Below are 27729 nucleotides of genomic sequence, written 5' to 3' on the forward strand. Positions count from 1 at the left end.
ATATATTTATTGAACAATGTTAAGCATGATAGGGCTCTCCATGTAGGAACTCTAATAATATAGTATAAAAAATTAAAAAAGTACAAATAACAAAGACAAGACAAGGCATTGTAAACAACATCCAGAATAAGAGAAAAACCCCATCTTGATGGCAGTTTTTCTCAGAATAAAGTTTTATAAAACACGTTTTTCTAATCATAATTATTACTGTTGTAGTTGCAAAATTATGCCTCAAACAGAGACTGATCGGAAGAAATCCCAACTATTGGGATGTAGCATTTCTTTTCTTCCTTTAGGGTTTTCTTTTTTTTTAGCGTATTCCAACACAAAACACTGAAAAAGTCCATATACTTGTATTCATGAAGTACAAAATATGAAATGTACAGATAAAATGTAACATAACAAAAGCAGGCCAAAAGGCCTTTTACAGTTAAAATGGCCACATATGATTCTTCAAGTTAGACTGAAATGCAAAAGTGATGACAGACGAGTGGCCGATCCGACCCCTAACCCGTGCTGCCTTAGGCCTGGATTGTGCTACACAAAATAAACATCCCTGACTGAATGAGGTCAGAACAAGGGCGTGTATACTGGATGGAGTACGGTGGAAGTTGCTACATGTAAATTGTCAGCATATGTCCATTATGAAGTGCATGATATACTGAACCTAGAACATGGAGGTGGCGATACAGTTAAGTCCTTCAGAAGGCTTGACTGATGTCGTCAAGCCCGTTTAAGCTTGTCAATGTGGAAGGTGAGTTTGAGGGCAGGGCCGAGCTTCAAACCCATGTATTTCATCATCATGTCGCTACGCAGCAACAGAAGGGCTTTCCCATCAATTTCCTGTAGCAGAGGAATCAGAGGAAAAGTAAACCTTTTTGTTTTTTCCTCTTTTAAACAGAGCTGCTCAAAAGTGATGAATAAAACTGACACGTTTGAAGCATTCACTATTCATTATACATTTATTCATGAATGAATGGATACGTACATGTTTTCTAAAAAGGTCAGCATGTGGGGCCAGAACTGGGTCGATATCCCTGATATACTGCATGACTTCATCTACTGTCCACAGGTTGGGATCCTGACCGCTGGGCCTGGGGCTCTCACGGAAACTACCCGGACCTGGGAGCAAATGTGCAAATACAGATTTATAAGACAGTTATTCACTGAGTAGTAAAAAGCCCAAAAAAACAAACATGTTTATCACTGTCCCAGTGCAGCGGTCTTTCGCACAGGCTCAACATCTGTTTTGACAATTGAGCTGAAATGATGGATCCTGAAAATGTAATGTACTCTTTTTTTGACAAAACTCTATTAAACTTTTTGCATTTGTGTGATTATAAATTTCAGTGTGTTTTTGGGCTACCACTACAAGGGTATTATTTTAACTCAAACACACAGGCTGCACAGGCAAACAGCAGTGAATGGAGTGTCACTGTCTACTACACATATTTCACCTACTATAAGATAACACTCAAATGCCACCATCTCTTCTTTCAACTGCTCCCTTTAGAGATCGCCACAGTGGATCCTCTGTATCACCTTATCCTTATTATCCTCCTCTGTCACACCAACCCTCTGCATGTCCTCCTTCACTATATCCACAAATCTTCTCCGTGGTCTTCCTGTTTTCCTCCTGCATGGCAGCTTCATATTCAGCATCCTTTCTCCTTTACATCAACTATCCCTCCTCTGCTCATCTCCAAAATATCTCAGTCTTGAGTCCCTTATCTCCTTACTGCTCAACCTGAGCTTCCCCTCTGATGTACTCCATTCTAACTCCCAATGAAAAACCTTCGCATCTTCAATTCTGCCACCTCCAGCTCTGTCCTCTCTTTTTGTTAGAGACTTCAAACTGCTATTAGCATTTGAATTGGGTCTTTCCAGTGAAATAAAAGTGGCATGAGTGGCATGAGTGGCACAGAGGGTAAGAAAATGCACTACTGATATCTGGCAAAGTAGCAATTTAGCCACTGAAGAGGCAGTTTCTGACCAAACTCTTCTCATGAACTCTTGAATGGACCTATACCATAGTGTAAGAGCAGCTTAAGTGCTTATTAAGGGCAAAATGCTGCTATATAAATACCACTGCAGTCACTCGTGTGTTTGGTTTCACTGATTGTCATTTTAAGGCAAATGTGAAGAGCCACTAATTACATGGCAGTGATGTAATTGCACCCGATCCTCCATCAATGATATACTCGCTCATCCAGCTCAGAGTCCCTTAGAACTCTCAGGTTAAGGTAACAAGTGAAGTAGTCAAAGGAGCTTGCAAAGAAAGGCGTCTGGACTTCTTTAAGTTACTTGAAGACGTTTCACCTCTCATCCGAGAAGCTTCTTCAGTTCTAAGGTCAAATGGTGGAGAGTCCCAGATATAAACCTAGTGGGAGTATCCCCCCACAGAGGGACAAAAGGACCCCCTGATGATCCTCTAATCCCCTGAGCCAAGGTGTGAAACTGGGTGTGGGTCCCAATCAGCCAGAGTTTCAGGTGTGTTCATTGTGAAACCTGGCCCCACCTTATCATGCGAATTCCTGAGGTCAGATGGCCCAGGATGTGAGTGGGCGTTAAGGCGTCTGGGAAGGGATCTCAAAACTGGATTATAGATGGCAGAGAGTTGGTGTCGTAAACCCCCGCCTCTGTTCAAAGATGGTCGCTCACAGTGGACATAGATGGCTTCTTTCACTCCTCTTTCAAACCATCTGTCCTCTCTGTCCAAAATGTGAACATTGGCATCCTCGAAAGAGTGTCCTTTATCCTTAAGATGCAGATGGACTGCTGAATCTTGTCCTGTGGAGGTGGCTCTTCTGTGTTGTGCCATGCGCTTGTGAAGTGGCTGTTTGGTCTCTCCAATGTAGAGGTCTGAGCATTCCTCGCTGCACTGTACCGCATACACCACATTGTTAAGTCTGTGTTTTGGCGTTTTGTCTTTCGGGTGAACCAGTTTTTGTCTGAGCGTGTTGCTGGGTCTGAAATACACTGGGATGTCGTGCTTGGAGAAAACTCTCCTGAGTTTTTCTGATACACCGGCTACATAGGGGATGACAATGTTGTTGTGTCTGTCTTTCTTATCCTCCCTCGCTGGTGTCTGATCTTCTTTTCTGTGCCTCTTTGCTGCCTCTTTGCTGACTTTAAGAACGCCCATTTAGGATAGCCGCACGTTTTGAGTGCTTCCTTTACATGTGTGTGAGGTCCTTTGACTACGATGACCTGGATGACTGAGAACCTTCACAGACATAACAAGTGAAGTGTTACGTTTTCTTGTCACTGTTTGGCTGTATTGCACAAACTAGTGAAAATGACCAAGATGACCTCGACTTGAGCACAGTTTTGATGAAGACTATTGGCGATCACTGTGTTTGACTGATGCTTCAGGACGAATACTGGTTCTTGTGAATTGTGAACTGACAGACAGACAATGAATGCCTCGGCATAATATGAGCTTATCTGTCCTTAGGCAATATATGCTTTAAAAAACAAACAAACAACAAACTACAACATCAGAGGTCAAAGAACTACAACTGACTTCACTTCCTGTAATGCAGACACAAAAAGGGGGTAGTTCTAAACAAGTTTTACAAGATCTGCAGCACATTTCTACTGCGCTGAAGACATTTATGTATGTGTAAGTAAAGATAAAGCAGAGAAAAATTTACATATGCACTATATGGATAACCTTGACCTTGAGAACCCATGCAATGAAGCTCTCGGTGCACTTTTTGTGCTGACATTAATGACAGAGGAGGTTTGGAACTCTGCATATAATTGACTGTTACACACATTGCTCCTAAGTCCTCAGTGATCCCGCTTGATAGCTTTACTTGTCCTGCCACTCTGAGGCTGTTCTTAAACATTTCACATTTTTTTTGCAATAACACCACTTACAACTGACAGAGGCATATCTAGCAGGGAGGCATCCTCTGACAGCACCACGCTTGAATTTAGTGAATAACCTTAGTTAAAACCAAACTTACTGGATTGCATGTCACTATATTAGCATTTGCAGAAGTAATACATTCACACTTACAGATTTGTCGAAGCTTTTCATAGATACAATGTTGTTTCTTTTCCTACCTGTAGAGTTGTTATGATGCAGCAGTTTGGAGGAGGACCTCAGGCCAGAAGTCAGTCCTGTAGAGTTTTGGGAAAGGGGGCTCTTCTTTAAGTGCTCTGATGTGGCAACACTGTTCTCCATGAAGGACTCACCTGGGAACAAAGAACACAATTATACTAGTACCTAAAAAAAAAAAAAAAAGCAAAATAACAAAGAGGTCCCAATGTAGTAAAAAAAAAAGATAACAAGTAACAAAAAAAGAGGCCCAACTGACAGCGTATTTGTCAGACACACTGCTTCGCAGCGATTTTGCAGTACCCCTCAGAGAATACCACGGTGATTTAACAGGGCTATGGCATTCTGTAAAAGTATAAGGACACTTTGAAGGGGATATTACCCCTTTTACACATATATCTTCCAATATTACATTAACTTAATTAAAATTTAAGGAAATGGAAAGATGATTAAATGATTAACCTCCTGCCCCAGAATTTAATAGCATTCGCTCTTGAGCTCTGTTTAACTACCTCCTTTTAAATGATTACAGAAAGCTTTACTAGACAAGTCAGAGCACCCAGTTATTACAATTAAAATGTTTGACAGAAATATGATGCCGGATTCCACTTTGAATAGCCTCTGATACTAAATGAGCGGAATCCTTTGATGTCAGCTTATTTCCAGTTATTTTTGCACACAAATAAAGAACAAAGAAAAATATGATTAAAGGCATTTTACAAAAGAGAAATTTACCAGAGGCAGAACATACACACAGTGATGCGAGAAAGAAAGTTTTTGTTAACACACACCTGAATGCTACAGACAAGCAAACTGCTAAAACTTCTGCCTTCTTGCTGATGATCAATAAATCAAAGGCATTTGATTAGCAACACTTGGCTGCTACTTAGCCTCTTAATTCCTATGGATGCAGTCAGGCTCTCCTCTGAAAAGGCTCCCTCTTTTAATACACAACTGTATTTGGTACCACCGTTTAGTAAGTTAAAATGTTCAACAAAGTGTGTGCCCACAATAAAAACAAATAGGTTCACAAATAATTTTTTACTGATCAATCCTCCAAAGAAACAGCCTAATTCTTTATTAGAGTGCAAACAACTACAGTGAGAACCTTCACAGACAACTCCAAAAAATGTGGTGCGAACATTTTAAAGCACGACTTTAAAGCCTAATATGGCTTTTTTCCCCTTTTTTCCTGAATAGTTGATACTACTTGTGTATCTATTATTTTCCTTAATTTCTGTTTGTCACCATGATGAATGCTAACATTAAACATGGTCAAACGTGGCCATGGCTTCACTTTGAACACACTGTTTCACACAGTTTTTTGCACTCTTTGATACTTGTGATGTCAAAGAGAGGAGATCTTAATAGCACACGGCTCTGGCTTACTGTACACCAGCCCCATCGACCTGCTATTCAAACCTTTTATTTGTAAAAGGCAGCCGACTTACAGAAGAAATTTGGCTTAAAGGGACACAAGCTACAAGGGCTTGTCTGAGATAGTACAGCTCTGTAGTTGATCCACTAAGGGCCGGTATAGTCCAAATTCAATAATAAAAGTATGGAGCAAATTAGCATGAGCCTCCTAAAGAGCAAGTAGATGAAAGTTAAATTATGCTTTTTGAGAAGCGATAAAAACATAATAATCTAATCTAAAATCATAATGATAAATCATTAATCATATATATACACAAACACACGCTGCTGTGAGGAAGCATGCACACTTGGTACCTATGCAGTGTGGTGGTCATTATTTAATGATCAACTTTATGTCAGTTAAAATGCAGTGCACACTGCAAACACCTCTATGCCTTATAAAGATCTCTCTCTCTATCTTTTTAAGAGATATATAATATATACAATAATATATACAGTTTTGTAAACTACGTACAAATTTACGTCACATTGTTCATTTCAGGTAGCTTTACATTCAGCACTGGCACATTTCACCATTTAAGCATTGAGTTATAATGGGAAGAAAAACTGACACAAGGGGGAGCACCAATATTACTTTACAGCAGCCACACAGAAAAGAGATTTTTTTAACCAGCCTCATGATCTGGTGATCAGCCAATGCCAGCCCAGTACTGAGCTGATCAGTTATTTTAAAATGCCATTTAATGATCTACCAATACATATGTCACCTGACTAATAATATCACAGACTTTCATGGATAGACTAATATATATATATTTTCCCTAGCTCTAAATAAAAGCAAAACAAATTCTATATGAATGGTAGTATGAGTAATAAGAACAGATTATGAATGGATGAAACAGATTACCATCAGTGGAGTGCCGTGGGATTTTTGGCAGTTTCGGAGACAGAGGATTGGTGAAGTCCTGAAGGAACCGCTTTGTGCTTCGTACTGGGACCGCTTTCAGACTGTCTCCAAAACTTCTCCTCTCTAAAAGAAGCACACATGGGTTGAAGAACAGCTGGAGGCTATTGTTCCATGTTAACTAAAAATCAAGAAGCTGGATGTGACAAAGATGCAACTCAGTGTACCAGAGCAGTGATATTTTAGATCTCTAACAATTACGCTGAATGTGTGTTACATAATTATCCTTCGTTTTAAGAAAAAAAAGAGAGCATATTTTAGGCCACATTGCCCAACCCTAGTTCTCTTCACTACCCCTGTCTTTGCAATTTCAACACATTACTTGCTTTCCACAATACAGCAAATAAGGATTCATTTTCTAGAAGCATATTGCCAACATCTCTGCATAAATAAGGCAGACACATAATAGTCTGCTGTTTCCTCTCACCTAAACCACTTAGAAAACGGTCTAAACCAGTCGTTTCCTACTAAGCTTAGCATATTTTTCCACCTGACACAAGAGCCCAATGACTATTATAAAACTTTAGCTGCCTTTTCATTAAATGTAGTAAAAGTGAGCAGAGTCTTTGACACTGGTACTTTTCAATGTAAGAGCATGGTTCTAACAGCTATGTTAAAATAAATTAACACTGTACACGTGAACACAGAGTGGGCAAACAGCGACCCTGACCTGTAGTGTACGTGTGACTGTCGTAGTGAAGACCGCCTCTGGCTACAGGCTGGCTGCCAAACAAAGGATCGCAGTGCAGGTTGTGGCAAAGTTTTTCCAGGAAGCGGAGGACATAGGTGACACTGCTGACAGTTGGCAGGGTCAAGGTGTGCTGCTGCTGGTCAAAAAAGGCTGGAAAAGACATGGTGGATATTAATTCAGCTGCTTCATTCAAGTGTAATTCAATAAACAGGCTGTGTTACAGATGTGAGTGAGCTTTCATGAATAAACAAAATCCGACCCACACAATCTGTGTAACATAACTCAAACAACAACAATAGAATCAGCCAAGTGGTTTGTTTTATTTTTTCGTACTTTGTTGGTTCTTGATGTTCTCGTGGATAAGTGAGCATTGCCACAGTAAATTCATAAGCACTAAATCAAAGAGAAGAAAGGGTGAAGAAAGTGAATTTGCTTTCAAATTAGACCAATGCACACCTGAAATGACTTCTCCTCCTTGTCCAGATTTCAGGCAGGAGAAGACTGTGCCCTGGTTGTGAGCAGAGTCCACACAAGCTTGGACACACTGCTGAAGCACCGACGAGGCTCGGCCTGGCCCAAAGTGGTCTGGCAGCTGTTGGATACGCCGCTGGTCTAAATGGGGTCCCATCTTGCCGTACTTGTTTAGGTACACACAAACTAAAAGGCGAAAGGTATATGACCTTAAATGACACTGAATGAAAAAGTTGATGCAAAAAACCCCAAAAAGCAATGTGCATTATGTGTAGGCCTGTGGACGCTGTGTACCTGTGGGAGCCTGTAGTGCAGAATTAGGGATGGTAGCATTGTCCAGGGGCACAGTGCTGGTGTCAGGCTCTGGGGTACTGCTGGTGGGAGACGTGGGGACTGGATTAGGTACCACTCGTGGTTTTCTCTGTATGCAAATACACAAATTCAGAGCCATCAGTACATATATTTAGAAAAGCAAATAAAAGAACTGAGCTAAGTACATTTCTGTAAATGGTAATGGAAAACTAAACAAACATACAAACCGGATGCTGCAAACACTACCAATGACTGAGCACTGTGGTTTTGCAACTGTTTGCGCTTAATAAATGGATACCAGCTCAGTCCATCTTACCCAAAAACAACTATATCGTTTATAAAGACATAAATATGATGAAACCAAGGCTTTAAGAATTTTTTTATAGCATGTATGTTACAAATGAGCAGGCATGTTTAACTAGCTAGGAAACTTATGATAACAGAAACAGGAACGGGCTTTGTCAGATCAGAGGGTTAACTAAGGCTACGTTCACACTGCAGGTGTTAATGCTCAATTCCGATTTTTTGATCAAATCCGATTTTTTTGTCTGCTCGTTCACACTACAAATAAAATGCGACAGCAAACGCTCTCTAGTGTGAACGCTCAAAGCGGCCCGCATGCGCAAAAGAAGACGTCACACACAACGCGCTCTGTTTAGACCCAGAGCAAACAATATGGTTTGACTGATGGCCTTAATATAAAGACTTCGGACTTTAAGTTTCCCAATTTTTGCTTTAAGTTATTTTGTTATTTACATAATAATGTAAATAACCTAATAATTATCCTTATTGCTGTTTTAGAGAGGAGCGGTGCTTCAAAGGATAGCTGCAGATTTCTGTCAGAATCTGCAGATTATACAGTACAAATAAAATGTTCATGTTTCTCCAACGTTGTCTTCCCAGCAGTTTCACTGGATGGCCAGGAAGCGTTCGCGATGTCTTCTCGGGCGCTTCTCCGGCGCTGATAATTGGCGTCTGTCTTGTGTCAGTGACGTAAAAGACGGATTTAATGCGACATGACCGTTCAAACAGCAGTCGCTTTCTAAAACATCGGATATGTATCGGATTCAGTACCACATCGGATTTGTGCCGTTCACACTGTCATACCATGATCGGATATGGGTCGCATAGGGTCAAAAAAAAAATCGGATTTGATGCGCTTTCGCCTGCAGTGTGAACGTAGCCTAACAGGTTAGTTTCTGGCTAAATAACTTAATAATCCAAATATAGTCAAAAAACACTGGACAAGCCTCCAATGATTTGCGCTCCAAGAATTATACTGCAGAAGTTTCCCTTTTCACATTTTCATCAGCATTTCTCAAGCAGGCAGCTGTTTATGTGACATGAAGTTGTCTAATGACAGCTGGGGTTCTTTTGTACTGGACAGTTACCTTGCTGCCAGGTTTCGGCCCTCTTTTCTTTGGGATCTTGATAGGTTCTGCCTGAGTCTGACCCTGCTGCAAAGTTATCCTCTGCGCCCAGTTGGCGGGCAGTCTGCCCCTGGTTCGCCCTGGGCCTGTCACGGGCCGCCCTGGCCCAGCCATGGAATCCTCTAGCCAGCTAGCTCTCTTTGCCCACCCCAGCTGCAAACAAAGAGCAAAGGACACACAGTCAAATAGGGATGCCTCTTTTTTTAATAATGCCCCTCAAACACAAAACAACTAATCTGGGATGCCATTGTGAGCAGTCTCATAGTTTAATGTAAAGGTTGGTTAAAAATTCACTTACCCGTTACTTCTTTTATTAACAGGCTATAGAAATTCTTTCTACCACTTGGAATTCAATTGAAAGATTCAACAGCAACACGTTGTCTCAGAAACACTGTCCCTGCTACACCGGACAGAAACTATTTGTATACTATATGTAAGTGTCATAACTGCTTCACTATCACACAAAAGTAAAAAACTGTTTTTTCATGCCCACCTTACTGCCTGGTTTTGGTCCTCTCTTCTTGGGAATTTTGACGGGTTCCTGGACTTTTTCTGGCTGGATGCTCTGTGGTCCCAGTGTAGAGCCCTTCTGATTCCAGTGCCCTGTCACTTTGGTTTTCCTGCGGCCTGGCTTGCGTCCTCTCTGGCCTGGAGGCCTGCCCACCGTGGGGCTGGGATGCATGACTGGGCTCTCCACACTTCCGTCTGTCAATGCTCCAAGGCTTTTGGGCAGCACCACTGTAAGCGTAAAGAGAGAAAAGAAAATGGGAGAAGTTGAAAAGCTGCTTGGTATCGGCAGCAAAATTAATTAAGAGTTATTGCTCTGTGCCTCTCAGTTAGGTATTCACATCTTCCATATTCAGCCTACAATTTAGAAGTCTAAATCTAGAACGCCTTTTGTGGTTATGTTATGTGAACAACAAGGGCAACGTGTTCAGTCATAATCCTAAATCAACTTCACCAAACACCTGCTGTGCAATATGCACACAACATTGCCACATTGCAGAATGAGTCATGTGCTTGATGCATTCAAGTAGCCTTTGTGCTGTTGGCTGCAATGTCCTCACATGCTTCAAATTGAAGCCAAATAAGAAGCTGGCTGAGTCACGCACAGACATTAAGTACTCTCTGTGCATGGGGAAGGTACTTGGTTTTCTGATCTCTACTCTAAGACTTTCTGAAAAGCTAAAGGTAAAGCGTGTTATCTTCAATGGATGACAAAATCCAGATTGTTTACAACATCTGAACTTCTCTCAGTGGCACTAAAGCCAAGAAGGTCAAACTTTCTTAGCAACAAAATAGTTCTTTCTCAAACTATGTCCTTCAGTTATAAGCCCAAGGACACCACAGTGCAGTTCTCACACTCAAGCACTTTTTACAGTCTTAGGGAACAGGTAGCGAGCAAAAAAAAAGAAGAAAAAGAGAAGAGTGGTCGCATCAAAAAGTTCCCTTTTTAAGACTGAATTTAAACTTTCAGTCATTTTTTTCCACACACAAACAAAATCAAAACTGCTGAGAAACTGACAGCAATTTGACTTTGCACTCTTTTCCAGTACGGCATCACCACTGAGTGGTAACCAAGCCTCTAATAACATTAAGCCACAGAAGAAGGAATACACACTCTTTTTGTTTGGTGCTCAAGGGCTGAGAAATTATTTTTGAACTGACTAATAAACAATCTACCAAAGATCCGGCTCATTCTTTGATCATGCCATAACTCTAAACCAAGTTCAATAAAATTCAGTGTGGCAGATTGCATAACTGTGTTGAAAGTCAAACAGAGACTTATTTTTAAATTTACATTTATTTTATATAAAGTATTTCCTGGGAAAATAACCAAGTCTGCGGATATGTTTAATAAAAGTGCTAATTCTGTTTATTAAACAAAATTAATTTTCATTTCATTGGTGTAGTGGAGTAGTATTTGATATGCCTCAAAATCTGATCAGATACAAATGATCTCTTTAGGCAGATCCCACTAAAAGTACAGGCAAGTAAAGTATATGCATCAATTTGGTGTTACATCATATATAACATAATGAAATCACACAATCAGGCGTTATCTTTGTAAACTGTTATCCACTGTACGCCGCAAAATGAAGATCAAGAAAAAGCAAAAGAAAGACTAAAAGCTATCAGGTAGCAACTGAAAGAAGAAAAATAAGCAGTTGTTAAAGACAGAGGTTACGAAAGTTGGTTACCTCTTCTTCTACCTTTAAGACTCTGCTGGCCAGAAAAAAACAAGAAGCAACATAGAAAAAGCACAAGAATTAAAACGCAAATGAAGAAGCAAGCTGCTGCAAAAATGTATCTCCAGAATATGAACACACGGCCCTTCACTCCTGAATGTGAAGCACTTCTGAAATCAGGTAATCCCCAGAGAACAGGCGCATGTTAAAAACATTAACAGAGGGTCTCTACTAAACACAAGAAAACAACCAAGCAGTCCGTGTACTTTACATAAGCCATTACAGCTGGCAAAACTTCAAGAATGTGTGCATGCAAAAACAACCGCACAGAAAAACAGAGCCACAGTATAGTCGGAATATCTGGCTTCATATGCACCTGCGATTTAAAACACGCTTTCACACACACTGCACAACCTAAAGTGCGCTGGTATTCATCCTGGATCAGCTGGGGACAGATTTACGAGAGGAGCGGCCACATTCATTAACACAGGTCTTGGCCAGCGGGGCTGTATTTATTAAACACGTTCACACAAACAGACCAATCAATGCAACACACAGTCTGCAGGCTACTGCTACGTTTCACAGAGAAGTCACAGAGAAGCTAAAGAGAAAAAAAGAGGGAAGGAAAACAAACAAAAAAAAACAAGACAGCTGATTGATCCTAAACAGATTGAACAAATCCTAGATAATATGTTTAACGGTGTAAAGAGATTGAGGTTACAATCAATTGCACTGCTTGTAAATACAGCCAAGCAAGCGCTTAACAAGCAAACCCTTGTTTTTTTCTTTATCCCATGAGTGCACTGAGTTCACCGAGTTCATAAAGCCACCACTACCAGCTTCATATTACAGCAACATAACTTCTCAAGCGCTTTTGATCTAACGCTCGCTCTATGGCTGCATTTCAGTAATTTCATTCATTTACTCACCGTCTGTCTCAAACGAAAGTCAAAAGTGTCTGATTGTCAGCACAGCTGTCCTCAAATTCACCCTCTCCTCCTGCCCTGTCCTCCTCTCCCACTCTTCCTCTGACTCCTCCTTTTCTCCCTTTTTCCTCCCTTCTCTTCTTTTCTCCTCCCACATGTACTGACAATGTAAACAATCCACTTTTCACAGCATATGTCTGTCCTTTCTCTTGATTTCTGCCTCTTTAATCTTTCCAAGGTGTCTATTCAGACTTCGACAGCCAGTGTGCCAATGAGAGGCCTGTGGAGGGGCACACAGACTCATTTCACTCGCGTCATGCCCTGATTCTGCTAACTGGGCAAGTGCCAGGCCTACATAAAACACTAGCAGGCTACAAAGACATATCCTCCATTTCCCTCCCTCAATCGGCTCCTTCACATATTGTGGATTCTACACACGAGGACAGCTGACCCTGTGGCTGATAACCCTTGTAAGCAACTTCTACCTTCTGTGGTTCTTCTGTAACACATTTCCAGCTTTGAGTCTGGCTTTTATTCCTGATGTTAAACAAGTTAAGACAGCTACAATGTCTGAAATATAACTGCTTTACAAGAGCAATGATTTTTTACCACAAGTCACAAAGGAAGCAATATATCACAAAGAACTGCTGCATTGTAAACAGTCTTCTAAAAGAGAAGTAAAAACCGCAGCCATGCCTACTTCAACATTTACAAACCAAACTGAATACAAATAGACACTGAGAGCCAACTTTGCACTTAAAAACCCCCATGCAAATAGGAAGGAAATTTTTAACAACACTTTAACCATATGCAGTGTAAATGTGGACATACAGCAGATGGACAAAATAAAAGCAGAAATCTCATAGTGTAGTGAAATCTAATCCATGAGTCAGGAATAAATAATGCCTTTATCAGGAGTTATAATTTTTTTCCAGACTTAGCCACAGATGTGTTGATGAACTAAGTTGATATCCATATAATTTCTGCACATAAAAAAACCTTTTAAAGTAAAATAATGCAATTTGAACACCCAGCCGTGATTATTTTCATTTTATTTTGGAATTACAATTTTGGTGTTACAATGCAAAGATAATCAGAACCTCTAAGGAAGTAAAAGCCGTTTTTGGAGTAGAGCCGGCAAAAGCTTTGTCTGCCGTCATTCTCCAAAGCTTCTGTGCAATCCCTAGAGGCCCCATCTGTACCCGTCAACCTCACATGCACCAGGTAGGGACTAGCAGTTGCTCTTGCATGACAAGCTTTGCAGTCAAAAACACCCTTTAGTCCAGGACCAGGGCTGCCCATTTGATAACTAATTTTAATCTTGATTGTGACGTTAGCTTCCCACATGTAAATGGACATTAACCAAGAAAGAAAGCAGCAAATGCTGTACAACACAACTATATTATTCAACCACCTGAAAACAAGACAAACTGCAGTATAATTAATGCATGAAGGACTAGAGAAACAATGCAATGATTATTAAAATCAATCATCCAACATCAGACAGCACATGCGTACTAGGTGTCACTAAGATGCACTAGAATCACTGACACTGTCTCCAAAGATATGTGTCCAAAATATGTGGCGAGTAGAGAAAGGTTTCAGGAAAATAGTCAAATTACTGGACAAAAGATATATTATCAAAGTGAAAATACCTGCATTATGTGCAAAACATTACAGGGGAAATTTAGAGGAACACAAGGCTACTAAGTACTATGAGTTTAATTCACATCCATTTTGTAGATACAATGAAAGGTGTGATAGACTTTATATTTAGTTTCTAGGAAGTGCACTTTGATCAGGTAAAAAAAAAAACCCCAGAACCTATTTCAAAACCTTATTTAATTAAAATTAAATAATTTAATCTGCAACCCTACAGGAAATGATACTAGAAAATAGGGCTGGGCGATATGGCCTAAAATCCATATCGCAATATAATTTGAAGCACATGCGGTAACGATATATATCGCGATATATTCTTTTCTTCTGTATAACGTATTTTCCACACTATAAGGCACACTTAAAATCCTTTAATTTTCTCAAAAATCGAGAGTGTGCCTTATGTATGAATTCTGGTTGTGCTCACTGACCTTGAACTGATTTGGGCGTGCAGAAATCTGTTAAAAATGTTTTAGTACAACTTTGGTAAGCCGCACTGCTTGATGGATTGTCAGAGCATTACGGCTGCCGTAGTGAGGAGCTTCACGGAGTAATCTGGGTCCAAAACTCTGTCCATTTCAGGTCCCAAAGTCAAACGAACACTGAGAGTTAAAAACGGTCTAAATTCTTTCACCTTTAATAAAATCAGCACCGTTGCTGCTTTACCAAGTGTAACAATTAAGTTTAACATCCAAGCATCCATGAAAACAGAATTTATTAAATTTAACGGAGTTACAAGTTAACAGGAAGTTAGCTCGCTAGTTTCCACCTAAACATGACATACCATGTTCTGACTGAGAGATTTCTGAAACTAATTAAAACGTACAGCTCTGCTACCACTTCCAACATAAATGAAGAGAGAAAACTAAACAGCAGTGGCGTTTGCAGGGTTACTGAAGTTAGACTATCTGGTATATAATGTTTTGCTACGTGATTGCTAGCGACACAGCTATGTTAGCATAACATTAGCACAGTGAAGCTGGAGGATGAACGTCAACTAGGGCTGGGCGATATGACCCAAAATTCATATCTCGATATTTTTTAGCTGGATGGCGATATAAGATATATATCTCGATATTTTTTTTTTAAAGCCATAAGTTAAGAACAAAAAGAGAGTTCTTAGTCACACTGTGTCCCAGATGTCACACGGGCACTTTTATTTACATACAGCGTAGATGTACATGAAGAAATTACTCAAAAATAAATTATCAGCATTTATTAAATAATCATGGTCCATAAATAAAAGAAAACAATGTTGTTTTTGTGCATAACAAAAAGCTCACAATTGTGCAGTCAAAATGTAAACTAATAGACGCTGAGCATAATAACAAAGAGACAGATTTCACAGCTGCACCACGTCTCTGAACAGGTGCCATTTGTGGTCCTTATACACACACAGTACGGTAATATTACGTTGAAGCACAGTACGTATCACTCCGCGAGGCTCCTCCCCGGTAGCCGTAATCCTCCGACAATCCATCAAGCGGTGCAGCTCCATAGCTTAGCAAAGTCATATTAAAACATTTTTTGACAGATTGATGAGCGCTGTGTACCACATAAAATCGGTTCGCGGTCAGTAAGCACAACCAGAATTAATACATAAGGCGCACTGTCGAGTTTTGAGAAAATGAAAGGATTTTAGGCCGTGCAGCCCCTCCGGGCTGCATGTCGTTAGCGCGGTTAGCTCGTTAGCGCAGTTAGCTCGCTAACACGTTGACGCCGTCCAGCCCCACGCACGGGGCGATCCGCAGTAACTCGATAACTGAGATTTTCCGCTTTCATCTTGTCATTGCCTGCAGGTTAGTGATGGGATTTCCGGCTCTTTTTAGAGATCCGGCTCTTTCGGTTCGGCTCACTAAAAAGAGCCGGCTCTTTCGGCTCCGAACCGGCTCTTCAGGTTGTTTTGTTGCTTTAATTAATTTATTATTAACAATAATATAAAATTATGCACAAAAGGAATTACTAACGTAAAAACAAGTGGTTTTATTTATATATGTTTATATATAAATATATGCGGTGGCCCCTAGAGACAAAACACGTACAAACTCCAAAACACATTTCTAGCATGAACTGAACTTCCAAAGCAGAGCTACTAGATCACTTAAATTACACAATTGAAAGCATGTGTGTATTGTTTGTGTATTTATACACAGGCACTCATATATATATTCAAATAATTTAAAAAAAAGTTCATTTACCTGTTATTACCACACACCAAATCCGGTCGTTGGTACTTGCTGGCTTGTGTAGCCACAAGATAACAAAGGCTCAACACTGCGCCCAGCATCCTGGAGCACTTCTGTTGTCTTTTGTACGTGTTTTGAGTTTTTATGTGCTTCGGAGTTTGTACGTGTTTTTACGTGTTTTGGAGTTTTTACGTGTTTTGGAGTTTGTACGTGTTTTTACGTGTTTTGGAGTTTGTACATGCTTCAGAGTTCGTACGTGATTTGAAGTTTGTATGTGCTTTGTCTCTAGGGGCCACCGTAAATATACTTTTATTTATTCACTCCACATAAAATGTAATAAATAAATCATATAAGACAAAAATCAACTATTCACATTTCAAGTTTTAACTATTTAAATTTTCAGCTTTTTCCTTTCACAAATTTAAAGTGAAAAGAACACAAAACACTGCAAACCACAACACAATTAAATATAAATTATAATATGAAAACTAAAAGAACATGCATATTCTCTGTCATATGGACCTGCATGAATAAACTTTCTCAATCCTTTATCATCTGCAACTGAAAATAGTTGTGGATGATTACTATACCTTTCTAATGTTGTTGTCCCTGCCTCTCTTTCTCTCTCTCTGGCTCTGTTCCTGTGCTACTGAGTGTAACTACCGCCCCTCCCCCCTCTGCCCAGCGTAAAGCACAAGGCTCGTGTGCAGAGTGAAGCGGAAAAAAAGTGCGAGAGAGAGGCTGAGAGAAAGAAAAAAAAAACCCACGTGACGGCTCGCGATAAGGAGCCGGCTCGCGATAAGGAGCCGGCTCGCGTCGTTCACGTCAAAGAGCCGGCTCTAAGAGCCATTTCGTTCGCGAACGACCCATCACTACTGCAGGTGAAGCTATGGGGGAGGAGGAGTTGTGTTCAGTGAAGGAGAGGCGAGGCCGAGTAACGTTGCGTAGAGACAAAAGTGGACGAAAGAGAGGCAAACCTGCGGCTCCACAAGTATAATTATAACGTAACATAGACTATATCGATATAAACGATATTGTCACATCTTATATCTCGTATGAAAATATATCGATATTTTTAAAAAACTCGACATATCGCCCAGCCCTAACGTCACACCACAGCCGCCCTATCACATGACGCATACTGCTCCAACGTGCTAAGGTCACGAGCTGGGTTTTGTGAGGCGCTTTTGTGATATTTAATGGATCGGATTACATTTTTTATTTCTCTCTGATATCCGATCCAGTAATTTAGGTCAGTATCAGACCGATACCGATACGTAATATCGGATCGGTCTATCCCTAATAGATACCATTAGTTATTTTCAATGATGGAACACTTGCTCAGGATAGAGATAACTCAAGCTCTGATCACCGTTTTAGAAGATCACCAATATTATAGTACATGCCAAACTTTAAAGCCACTATACTGCAGCAGAAATAGAAAGAAGACTTAGACGCAAAATACAGAGAAAGTCAAACTCAAGTTATATACACTCTTAGCTATCACCGTATTTATGAGGTTCATACCTTTCGTGCCAGGTGGCTGAAGATTGTCTCCAGTGAGGGCGCACCAGCCAACAGGGAAGATGTCCCTTGAGTCATAGCGGCAGTAGTAATCAAAGGCTCCTCGCCAGCCATCAAAGGTGACCAGCACCTCAACACCACGCAATGCACCTACTGTCGCTGGGCAGATAAAGTGGGGATTTTTCCGGTCTACAGCCTCCAGCTTCATCCCCACTTGGAAGGAGTTCTGCTCTGGGGCGGGAGGCTCCTGCTGGGGAATATGGAGTGAAAGAAAAGGGTCAAATATGGTAGTTATCAAACAGTCAAACCATGTGATAGATGTTCTTATTGTGTCATACATCAGAAGAGTTGGCCATCTTTGTGAATGCTGAGCTTTTTGAGCTTGTGAGCCTTGTACAGGTACCTTGTGAAAGATGCGAGAGGGAGCCATCTCTGCTCCATTTAGTGTTTTCAGAAGGAACATGGGCCAGGAGGACGCATTGAGTCGAAAACCTGAATAAGGACACAAATATTCTCATTACGACACCAGCTTCAAAATGAAAAGGTTGAATCACCATGAATCAAACAATGAATCATGGAATTATTAATTAAATTAAGCAAGTGTGAAAAGAATCATTCATTATGATCAAGGATAATCACTACGAAAGTAGTAGGCAGTGTTAATTTTGACAGCAAATTTTGATTCAGTTTTAGTCATGGTCTTTTAACTAAAACGTCATTTAGTTTTAGTCCTATTTATGCATCTAAAGTCATTTAGTTTAAGTCAACCACGTATTAAAAGAGTACCATAGACTAAATCTGAAGTTGGTTCAGTTGACTAAAATATAAAGTGTAAAAGTTTGCCATGTTCTTAACCGCTCAAAGTTGCTCCACACGCTGATTTTTAAAGGAGAATTTTAAAAAGTGAACTGTTTTACTCCTCTCTTCCTTCCTCACTTTGAAATTTTGTTTCTTTCATGAGAATCATGGAGCACGGGATTCTCCCCAACCACCCACCCACCCACACGTCTGGGTTTGCTATCCTCGGGACATCCCATATGCACAATGCTTTCCCTAGCTGCTTACCATAACCCTAACCAACAAAAATGAATGCCTAACCCTTACCCTAAACTTAACCATAACCCAAATGTAACCCTGACACTAAAACCACATTTTGAGTGTGAAAAATGCCTTTAATCCCGTAGGGACCTGGATTTTGGTCCACATGAGGGCTGTTGGTCCCCACCAGTATAGTAAATTTCAGATTTCAGTCCGCACCAAGACAGTAAGAACCCGCACACCAGACCTCTGCCCACTAATACTGCCTACGGTATTAGTCCCTGTCCTCTTCCTATGTTTCCACTGACACACACTGTTGGCACACTGTGGCGAGATACGCATGACAAAGTCTCTCTTTATTAAATTGGCAAAGAGTGTCGTAGTGCTTTTGGAGTTCTTGAATGTGTGTGGGTTAGGGTTCAGGATTAAGAAAGAGAGAGACAGACAGACAGACAGACAGACACACACACACACAAGCCCGTTCAGCTTTCTTAGTGAGGACCTTCATTGACATAATGGTTTCCCTAGCCCCTTACACTAACCCTAACCATTAAAAATGAATGCCTAACCCTAACCATTACTCTAAACCCAACCATAACCTAATTGTAACCCTGACACTAAAACCACATTTTGAGCCTCAAAAAGGCCTTCAAACTTGTGAGGACTGGTGAATGTGTCCTCACAAGTGACTGTTGGTTCTCACAAGTACAGCAGAACGCAGATTTCGGTCCTCACAAAGGTAGCTAGACAGGAAAATCTAGAATCTAGATCGAATCAGAAGAAAATCACTTCTGATTGGATCACTTCCAAACTAGTCCCGCCTATCTACACATCTTAATTAGCCCTGATTGGATCTTGTCTCTTGTCTCTCCAAAGTGTCAATACATGTCATCATAGTTTTGGTCCTCATGCATTAATTTTTATTTAGTTATCTTCTTGTTTTGGGGGGAAAAACAGTCATTGATGAAAACTGTCTCTAAGCTCTTTTTAATTCATCATAATTCGACTCCATTTCTGCTCTGTCACTTTCTCAGAGCAGAGATAACAGTAGAGTTTGTGAAGTTAATTCATGACTGTGTGAAAATGCAAAGATGCTCATGTGTGGTTGTGCTTGTGTCCTCACCAAGTGGTGGCTGCAGCATGCCTCCGTTTTTTTCACAGCTGCCGATAGGCTGGATCTCTGAGGAATCCACCAGACGCCAGAAGTCGTTTTTGTTGTCAGACCCATCCAGGCGCAGCCGCAGCCGCGAACCCGTCAAGCCCACCACTGTGGCGATGCAGGTAGACGTGGTGTTTCGCGGGTCCTGAGCCTCCAGTTTCATGCCTGCCTTGAACTCGTTTACGGGAGGTGTTAGGCTCTGGACAGTGATGATAGTAAAAATATGGAGAAAAAAAAGAAAAAGGAATGAAGACCTATAAAAATGACACTTTGCAATCAGCCATGAATCTACATACCTGTCTGAAACATGAGGCAGGGGCAGCAATAGTGTCTGTCTCTTTCAGGTATTTCTCCCAACTGAAGTGCCCTGCAGAATAACAGGAAACTTTAATACATCTTTTTCCAGTCACGCACACTGCCACATTTGTTACATTGTATGTACAAGATTTACATTTTTACCTTGACAAAACAAACAATACACAAAAAAAATCTCTCTCTCTCATGTATATATATATATACACTGAACAAAAATATAAACGCAACACTTTTGTTTTTGCTCCCATTCCCCATGGGATGGACGTAGAGACCTAAAATTCATTCCAGATACACAATATAACCATCCCTCCCAAACAGTGGTCACAAATCAGTCCAAATGTGTGGTAGTGGGCACATCTGCTATATTGAGATAATCCATCCCACCTCACAGGTGTGCCACATCAGGATGCTGATCTGACATCATGAGTCAGATCAGACTGTACCTCAGACTGTACCTCAGACTGCCCACAACAAAAGGCCACCCTGGAATGTGCAGTTTTGACTCACAGCAAAATGCCACAGATGCCACAAGCAATGAGGGAGCGCGCAATTGGCATGCTGACAGCAGGAATGTCAACCAGATCTGTCGCCCGTGCATTGAATGTTCATTTCTCAACCATAAGCCGTCTCCACAGGCGTTTCAGAGAACATGGCAGCACATCCAACCGGCCTCACAACCGCAGACCTCGTGTAACCACACCAGCCCAGGACCTCCACATCCAGCAGGTTCACCTCCAAGATCGTCTGAGACCAGCCACCCAGACAGCTGCTGGAACAATTGGTTTGCACAACCAAACAATTTCTGCACAGACTGTCAGAAACCGTCTCAGGGACGCTCAACTGCATGCCCGTCGTCCTCATCGGGGTCTTGACCTGACTCCAGCTTGTCGCCGTAACAGACTTGTGTGGGCAAATGCTCACATTCGATGGCGTCTGGCACGTTGGAGAGGTGTGCGCTTCACGGATGAATCATGGTTCACATTGTTCAGGGCAGATGGCAGCTGAGAATGTCCCAGTTCTTGCATGGCCAGCATACTCACCGGACATGTCACCCATTGAGCATGTTCGGGATGTGCTTGACCGGCGTATACGACAGCGTGTACCAGTTCCCACGAATATCCAACAACCTCGCACAGCCATTGAAGTGGAGTGGACCAACATTCCACAGGCCACAATTGACAATCTGATAGACTCCATGTGACGATGTGTTGCACTGCATGAGGCAAATGGTGGTCACACCAGATACTGACCGGTTCTGGGTCCCCAGACCCCCAATAGTGCAAAAAACTGCACATTCCAGGGTGGCCTTTTGTTGTGGGCAGTCTGAGGTACACCTGTGCACTACTCATGATGTCAGATCAGCATCCTGATGTGGCACACCTGTGAGGTGGGATGGATTATCTCAATATAGCAGATGTGCCCACTACCACACATTTGGACTGATTTGTGACCACTGTTTGGGAGGGATGGTTATATTGTGTATCTGGAATGAATTTTAGGTCTCTACGTCCATCCCATGGGGAATGGGAGCAAAAACAAAAGTGTTGCGTTTATATTTTTGTTCAGTGTATATATATATATATATATATATATATATATATATATATATATATATATATATATATATATATATATATATTAGGGGTGCAACGATACACAAAATTCACAGTTCGGTTCGATACTTTGGTGTCACGGTTCGATATTTTTTCGATACAAAAAAATGTTCATGCATTTTTAATTTGTCATTTATTAAAATTATAAATATATATTTTAACTCAAAAGTACAGTTTTTAAATTTAACCCTAACCCTTGTGCGCGTTTTTTATTTTGACAGCGAATGCGCACCTGCGGACCACTTATGTGCAGCCCTGGTTATATAGCTCGTCATATTGCAGCCACAGAAATTATTTTGTCCATGAAACCATAAAGCTGCACTTTCTTTTTGCCTTATAGTCTGATTTGTCATAACTTCTCCGTTTTGTGGTAAGCTTTTCTTTGGCTGTCACTTCTTCACCCTGACCTGTCTTATTTGGCTCAGCAGAACTGAAATGCTTTTACACGCGCACTCACATAAGCTCAGCGATTCTCTGCGCGATCAACCTCTCACATGTTTAAGCTTGCTGCGGGAGATTTCACTTGTCATGTTTGCATAGTAAGCTAACGATTAATAAGACGATGTCAGAGGAATTGGTGCACAAATTATCATCACTCACAGATCAGTGCTGTCGCTCTCTATACACAGTTCGCACGATTGCAAAGTGAAAGCAAAAAAACAAGCGCAAATTCAAACGCGATTTCAATATGTCACATATTGACAGTGGCTCACCGATGCCAATGACATAATTACCCAGCTACATTTCTGAAAGAATGCAAAAGCATTGACATATATTTTTCCTACAATAGCCCGACGGGCAGGGAAGAGATAGATTTTGGTAGCCCGACTGAAAAAATCGCTAGCTCCGGGACGTCGGGCTAGCGATATTGCAAGCCCTGTATCTGATTGAGGAATCACTCATCTTTGGAAAAGAGAGTTTATTACAGAGAAATGGCTCTTTCCAAAATAAAAGCTATACTATCCGCTTCTTCTGGGCTATATTCTCAGCAGCATAAGGAGAATCATGTGCTAACAGCTGTCTAAATGACTCGGCTAAAGTTAGTAGCATGCTTGTTGTTTTTGTCTTTGCACTAGGATGATGTCTGCGTAAATGTGCAGTCATATTTGTTGTGTTCCCACTAGTGCTTTCAGGTTAATCTCGTCGAAATGACCTTAACGCCACAACACGGCAAATCTCCGTTAACGAGCTACCGCTGATCGCTCCGTGCATGGGGCTAGACGGCCAACACGTTAACGAGCTAACTGCGCTAACACACTAGTTCACACCAATGTAATTGAGCATTGCATGGCACATCCAACATACTGTTTTACTTTAGTCCATGACTCGCTTACCTTCAGGGTCATACGTCACATGAAAACCAAAATAATTCCAAACGCCAGATCTGAATGAGGGTGGGGGAGGTGCCCTGCGCTCTTCCTTCTGACTATGCTGTCTGTGTGGAGCGCTCAGTGGATCTGCGCTCGACAGTGCAGCCTAGGCGGAGTAGTCGAACACAGATTCACTGAGCGCTCCACACAGACAGCATCGTCAGAAGGAAAATTGATAAAATAAATTACAAATGTTGTATTGTTCGATACATATGCGTACCGAACCGAAAGCACTGTATCGAACGGTTCAATATCGATACGAATATCGTTGCACCCCTAATATATATATATATATTTGTATTTATGTAACAAATTGTCTGAATAGTTAATAAAAATACTGAGAAAAAACAGTATCACATTGTTTTTGCTTACATTTGGTGAACAATTACTTCATCTACCATTGCGTTATATACCTTGGTACTGTGAGGGCACGCGGGAAGGCCGTCCACTCCTAGCATGCTTAATCCTTCGGGCATCTTTCCACTCTATCGCTAGAAGAGCCAAGAAAGGCAAGAAAATCCTTTAACTATGGGTAATCTTCTCATCAGTCAACACGTTGCAATACCTGGCAAAAATCACTGCTCCAGGCAATGTCAGGAATTAGAGGACTATTACAACATAACATACATTTTCAGGGCATAAAAGATGACACGCTACATATTTCTAGCTTCACCTACAATCTAGAAATAATACAACATGTTAAAAATATATTAATCATAAAACAAACTCACCTTTTTGTGGTACAGGTTTCCTCATGCTCCAACAATACTGACCAACTAACAAAACAAAAGTGGCCTCCACTGTAAAGGCAATAAAACACACAAAAACTGAGTTAAAGCTTAGTCACGCATGTTTGTGGCAATTTTTTCCTTTATCGATTTAAAAATAGAGTCACATTCGAAACATTAACACACACACACACACACACACACACACACACACACACACACACACACACACACACACACACAAAATGTCACCTTGAAGTCTGGAGACAGTTGGGCATAAAGCAGCTAACATGATGCTTTTGATACAACACTGCAGCATCAAACTTCAATAAATCCATTTACACACGTTGGATTTGAAATTTTCAGCCAGTTTAAATGGAACTGTGTTATTCTAGTGTCTTTACCTCACAAAAGAAACACCTTGAGGCAAGTGAACTAGTTTACAAGCACTGTGAAAAAATATATTGTTTTTAACCTGTTAACTTGTGTTTCATTTTCTCAAGTGCAACATTTTGTTTCTGAAATGACCAGAAATAAACAGGAAATTCCAGGATTTCTCTTCAGTAAGGAAAAACAGACTTGTAACCTTTACTGCGCACCACTCTATTAAGCATAGACATTCCCCAAAAAACTAAATTATACTAACAGATGGCGGAATATTTCTAAAATCATAGATAATTAAGGTCATCAAAATGCACAACTCTTAATTTACATCACTGACAAAGAACCAATCACACTAATATATTCTATAATATATTCTTGAGGCCAAAGGCTCAGCTACTACATATAAAATGTACTATTGTTATTCAAAGGCAACAGAGAACTGGAGACTTTACTAAAGCTTACTTGTCTTCTCAGGGGTTCATCACAAAGATCAAAAGTGCACTGCATGTGGACTTGTGGAGTTTTTCACATGTTACACATACATTGTGAGATCATAATGAATAACTTTCTTGAGATATTGACTGCTTATGTAAGAGATTTATCCCAAAAAATGACACCGGTCTCTCAGTTAAAGCAGCAGAAATAGCACCCAGGGATGACTTTCTATTCAACTTTGATCAAATAATTTAATAATTAATTTAAAAAAAACAACTAGTATTGATTACAGAAAATTGGTTTATTGCCCATAACATAAAGCATACTGTCTTGAATGCTCATGAATGTCTCGCCGTCTGTCAGCAGGCCAAGGTTACGGCAAGAGCAACATGTTTTAAGGCTCAGTGACCCCTGTTACCTAACCCCGGCTCACAAACACTACAAACCAGACACAACACACAGGTCAGCAGGTCAACGGATATAAACAAGTGCTTCAAGTGGCTGCTTCTGCAGTTTCCCCACACCCCACTGCGACATTTATTACCACAAAGTAATCAAACAAGGCCGATATTTAAGTAGTTTTAGCCAGAAATGTGAGGACGTTAGTAACAGTCGCAACGCAGATGTTAACCATCTGCCAAACATTTGAATTTGCTGAGGAAAAATATTCCCGCTTTATTATGAGGGCTGTTATAAATTAACCGAGCTTGCGTGGAAAATGTAAAAGAGCAAAGGCAGAGCATCCACAGTGTCGCTTAAACCAGATATGGGCTGTTCATATTATAAACGCGCCTACCTTATAACTTCATAACCGTTTTGCTGCGTTTCTCCTTATCGGATGAGCTCCTTTTCAATAGAAGTGCGCCTTTTTCCGCCGCCAAAGGGGGGACGGCTCCCAAATTAAAGCGACCGGCTCCCTGTTTTTCGGGCTGAAAAAAAGTGACAGGAGGACTGGCATCAGTGATCGGCAGCAGCACATCCCTCCTGTTGCAAACTCCAGGGAGTAACAGTTGTTTCACACATAAATGGAGCTCCTAACTTTATATTCAGAAACAAAACATCACCGGCTACATTGGAGAAATTTACTGAGCTTCATTCAAAACACAAAGCCAGCACATGGGACCCTCTTCCCCGCCCTCTCCTACGCTTTATTTCCATGAATACTCATTTACATGACAGCAGCGTTAACTGTATTAATCAGGAGTTTAACAGCAACCCCTGCTGCACAAGCCTCTCCAAACACCACTGAATGAAAGTCAAACATGCATGAAGCCAGTGCAGACATCTCATCCAGCAGGCTATGCTACGCACGGCTTCACAGACATGCCCACGGATTTAGCGTGCTAGCTTAGCATGCTAGGTGGCACGCTAGTTCGCCGACCTGATTATAAATATTAGCATTAGCAAAACGGGAGCGTACCAGCACTGTGAGGTTAGTTAGCGGTCATTTCGGCTCAGCGCTGAAGTCGAGCCTTAACGGAGATGCCGCTCGGTGTATCCGAGGATGTTTACCTTGCTTTGTAACGTGTGTATTTGTTTCTAGCGCTTTTGTGGGTCCGCCATTTTTTCCCTACACGATGAGGAGGGGTGTTTTGCCAACATTTCTTGTCTGGCAGACAGTCCGGCAGACGGGCAAGTCGAGCTAATGATGGGGAAACGGCACAACAGTGACCCCTAGCGGCAAAAGCTGGTATTTTTTTTTTAAAAATGCAGTGGAAAGGTTTTATAATAATAATAATAATAATAATAATAATAATAATAATAATAATAATTATTATTATTATTATTATTATTATTATTATTATTATTTTACATACTTATATGTTACAGATCATCAAACCGATTTCACTCAAATAGAACCTGTCGCATAAAGTGAACTAGGCTTAAAGGTTGCACAAAGTAACACATCATGCTAAAATCTTAATAAAACAGTTGCAAAACAAAGTCACTGCTCATCTATCAGTCTGGAAAGGGTTTTAAATATATTTCCAAGGCTTTGGGATTCCAGCAAACCATGTTTAGAGCCAATTTCGCAGGCCTGCCAAAATTACTCCATGAGTGTATTTGTATTCAGTAAGTAATTACACTACAATGACACTTATCATGCGGATTTTTTTTTAAATTGTGAATTTTCCTGTTTGTGTATGAATTTTAGTACTAAATAAAATGACAAATGTTCATCAACCATAGGCACCTGGAAACACTCACATCTCTATAACACCCTTTATTTATTGTTTTTGAATGTAATTAATTGTTCAAATTTTAGAAATACATTAACGCCAAACATAACTCTTTCTAAAATATAGTTTTGGATGTGCATAGTCCTACCTAGTATGGCTACTGTAGGACAAACATGTTTTAGTCAACAAAGAGAGATCAAAAAAGTTAAATTTAGACTGTAGCCCACAATGACTCCTACTGGCTGGTGTGTTTCTGCTAGTATTTGGACTGGATCCGGTTGCACCCAGAAGCTTTTCCCATCCTGTGGGAGGCAGTCAGTCCACTGTTTACCTCAGCTGTCAATGTCAACTAAGGACCGCCTTTATTTACTCTGGAAGAAGCTGTAAAAGTTTCTGAAAGGAGCCCGATATGGTTATACTGAGGTGAGTTGTCTAGGATATGCTAAACTGTTGGTTAGCTGTTGTTTTTGTCACTGTTAGGTATTGCTAACCTCTGATAGCTGCTGTTAACTGACTTTAGTGAAACTGTATTTGAAATGGATGAGAAATGGATTTCCGGTTAATACTTGTACAGCTGCTGTTATTGTGTATATGTATTTATATTTAGATTTCTTCATACATTCTTATATAGTTCTATATTGTGTATTGTGTATTTTGTTGTACAGTTATTTTATTTTCAACTTTAATTTATATATTTATCTTTATCTTA

The 27729-nt window shown here is 40.6% G+C and overlaps 1 protein-coding gene across 4 annotated transcripts; it reads right to left on the reverse strand.

Annotated features, from left to right (window-relative positions):
• On the reverse strand, positions 1-26472 carry LOC146659408 (polycomb protein SCMH1). 4 transcript variants are annotated; one of them, XM_085423438.1, is made up of 17 exons: positions 26353-26472; positions 25637-25769; positions 24025-24093; positions 23707-23784; positions 20292-20362; positions 19960-20194; positions 18202-18290; positions 17802-18048; positions 9808-10052; positions 9276-9467; positions 7867-7993; positions 7558-7758; positions 7081-7251; positions 6354-6476; positions 4075-4206; positions 989-1122; positions 1-843 (listed from the first exon to the last, which is right to left on the reverse strand). In XM_085423438.1, exons 3-17 carry the CDS (start codon positions 24047-24049, stop codon positions 724-726), a joined length of 2190 nt encoding a protein of 729 aa, XP_085279564.1. In that variant the 5' UTR covers positions 24050-24093; positions 25637-25769; positions 26353-26472; the 3' UTR covers positions 1-723. The 4 variants fall into 4 exon arrangements, with proteins under 4 accessions (XP_085279564.1, XP_085279566.1, XP_085279562.1 ...); XM_085423440.1 differs by having other exon boundaries at positions 17802-18045; positions 26261-26434; XM_085423436.1 differs by having other exon boundaries at positions 26261-26434.
• Between the last annotated feature and the right edge of the window lie 1257 nt (positions 26473-27729).

The sequence above is a fragment of the Rhamphochromis longiceps genome, linkage group LG11, assembly GCF_057381845.1.
Source record: "Rhamphochromis longiceps isolate RC_006_pf linkage group LG11, R_longiceps_female_GT1.1, whole genome shotgun sequence".
Taxonomy (NCBI): Eukaryota; Metazoa; Chordata; class Actinopteri; order Cichliformes; family Cichlidae; genus Rhamphochromis; species Rhamphochromis longiceps.

Bases quoted from the DNA above. Each gene is read 5' to 3' on its own strand.
- LOC146659408 (XM_085423438.1), bottom strand. From the start codon at position 24,049: ATGAGGAAACCTGTACCACAAAAAG. The intron at 6,477-7,080 runs GTCAGGGTCGCT...TGCTTCTTTTAG, and splicing joins CAGTCACACGTACACTACAG to AGAGGAGAAGTTTTGGAGAC. The intron at 4,207-6,353 runs GTAATCTGTTTC...CTTTGTTCCCAG, and splicing joins CCCACGGCACTCCACTGATG to GTGAGTCCTTCATGGAGAAC.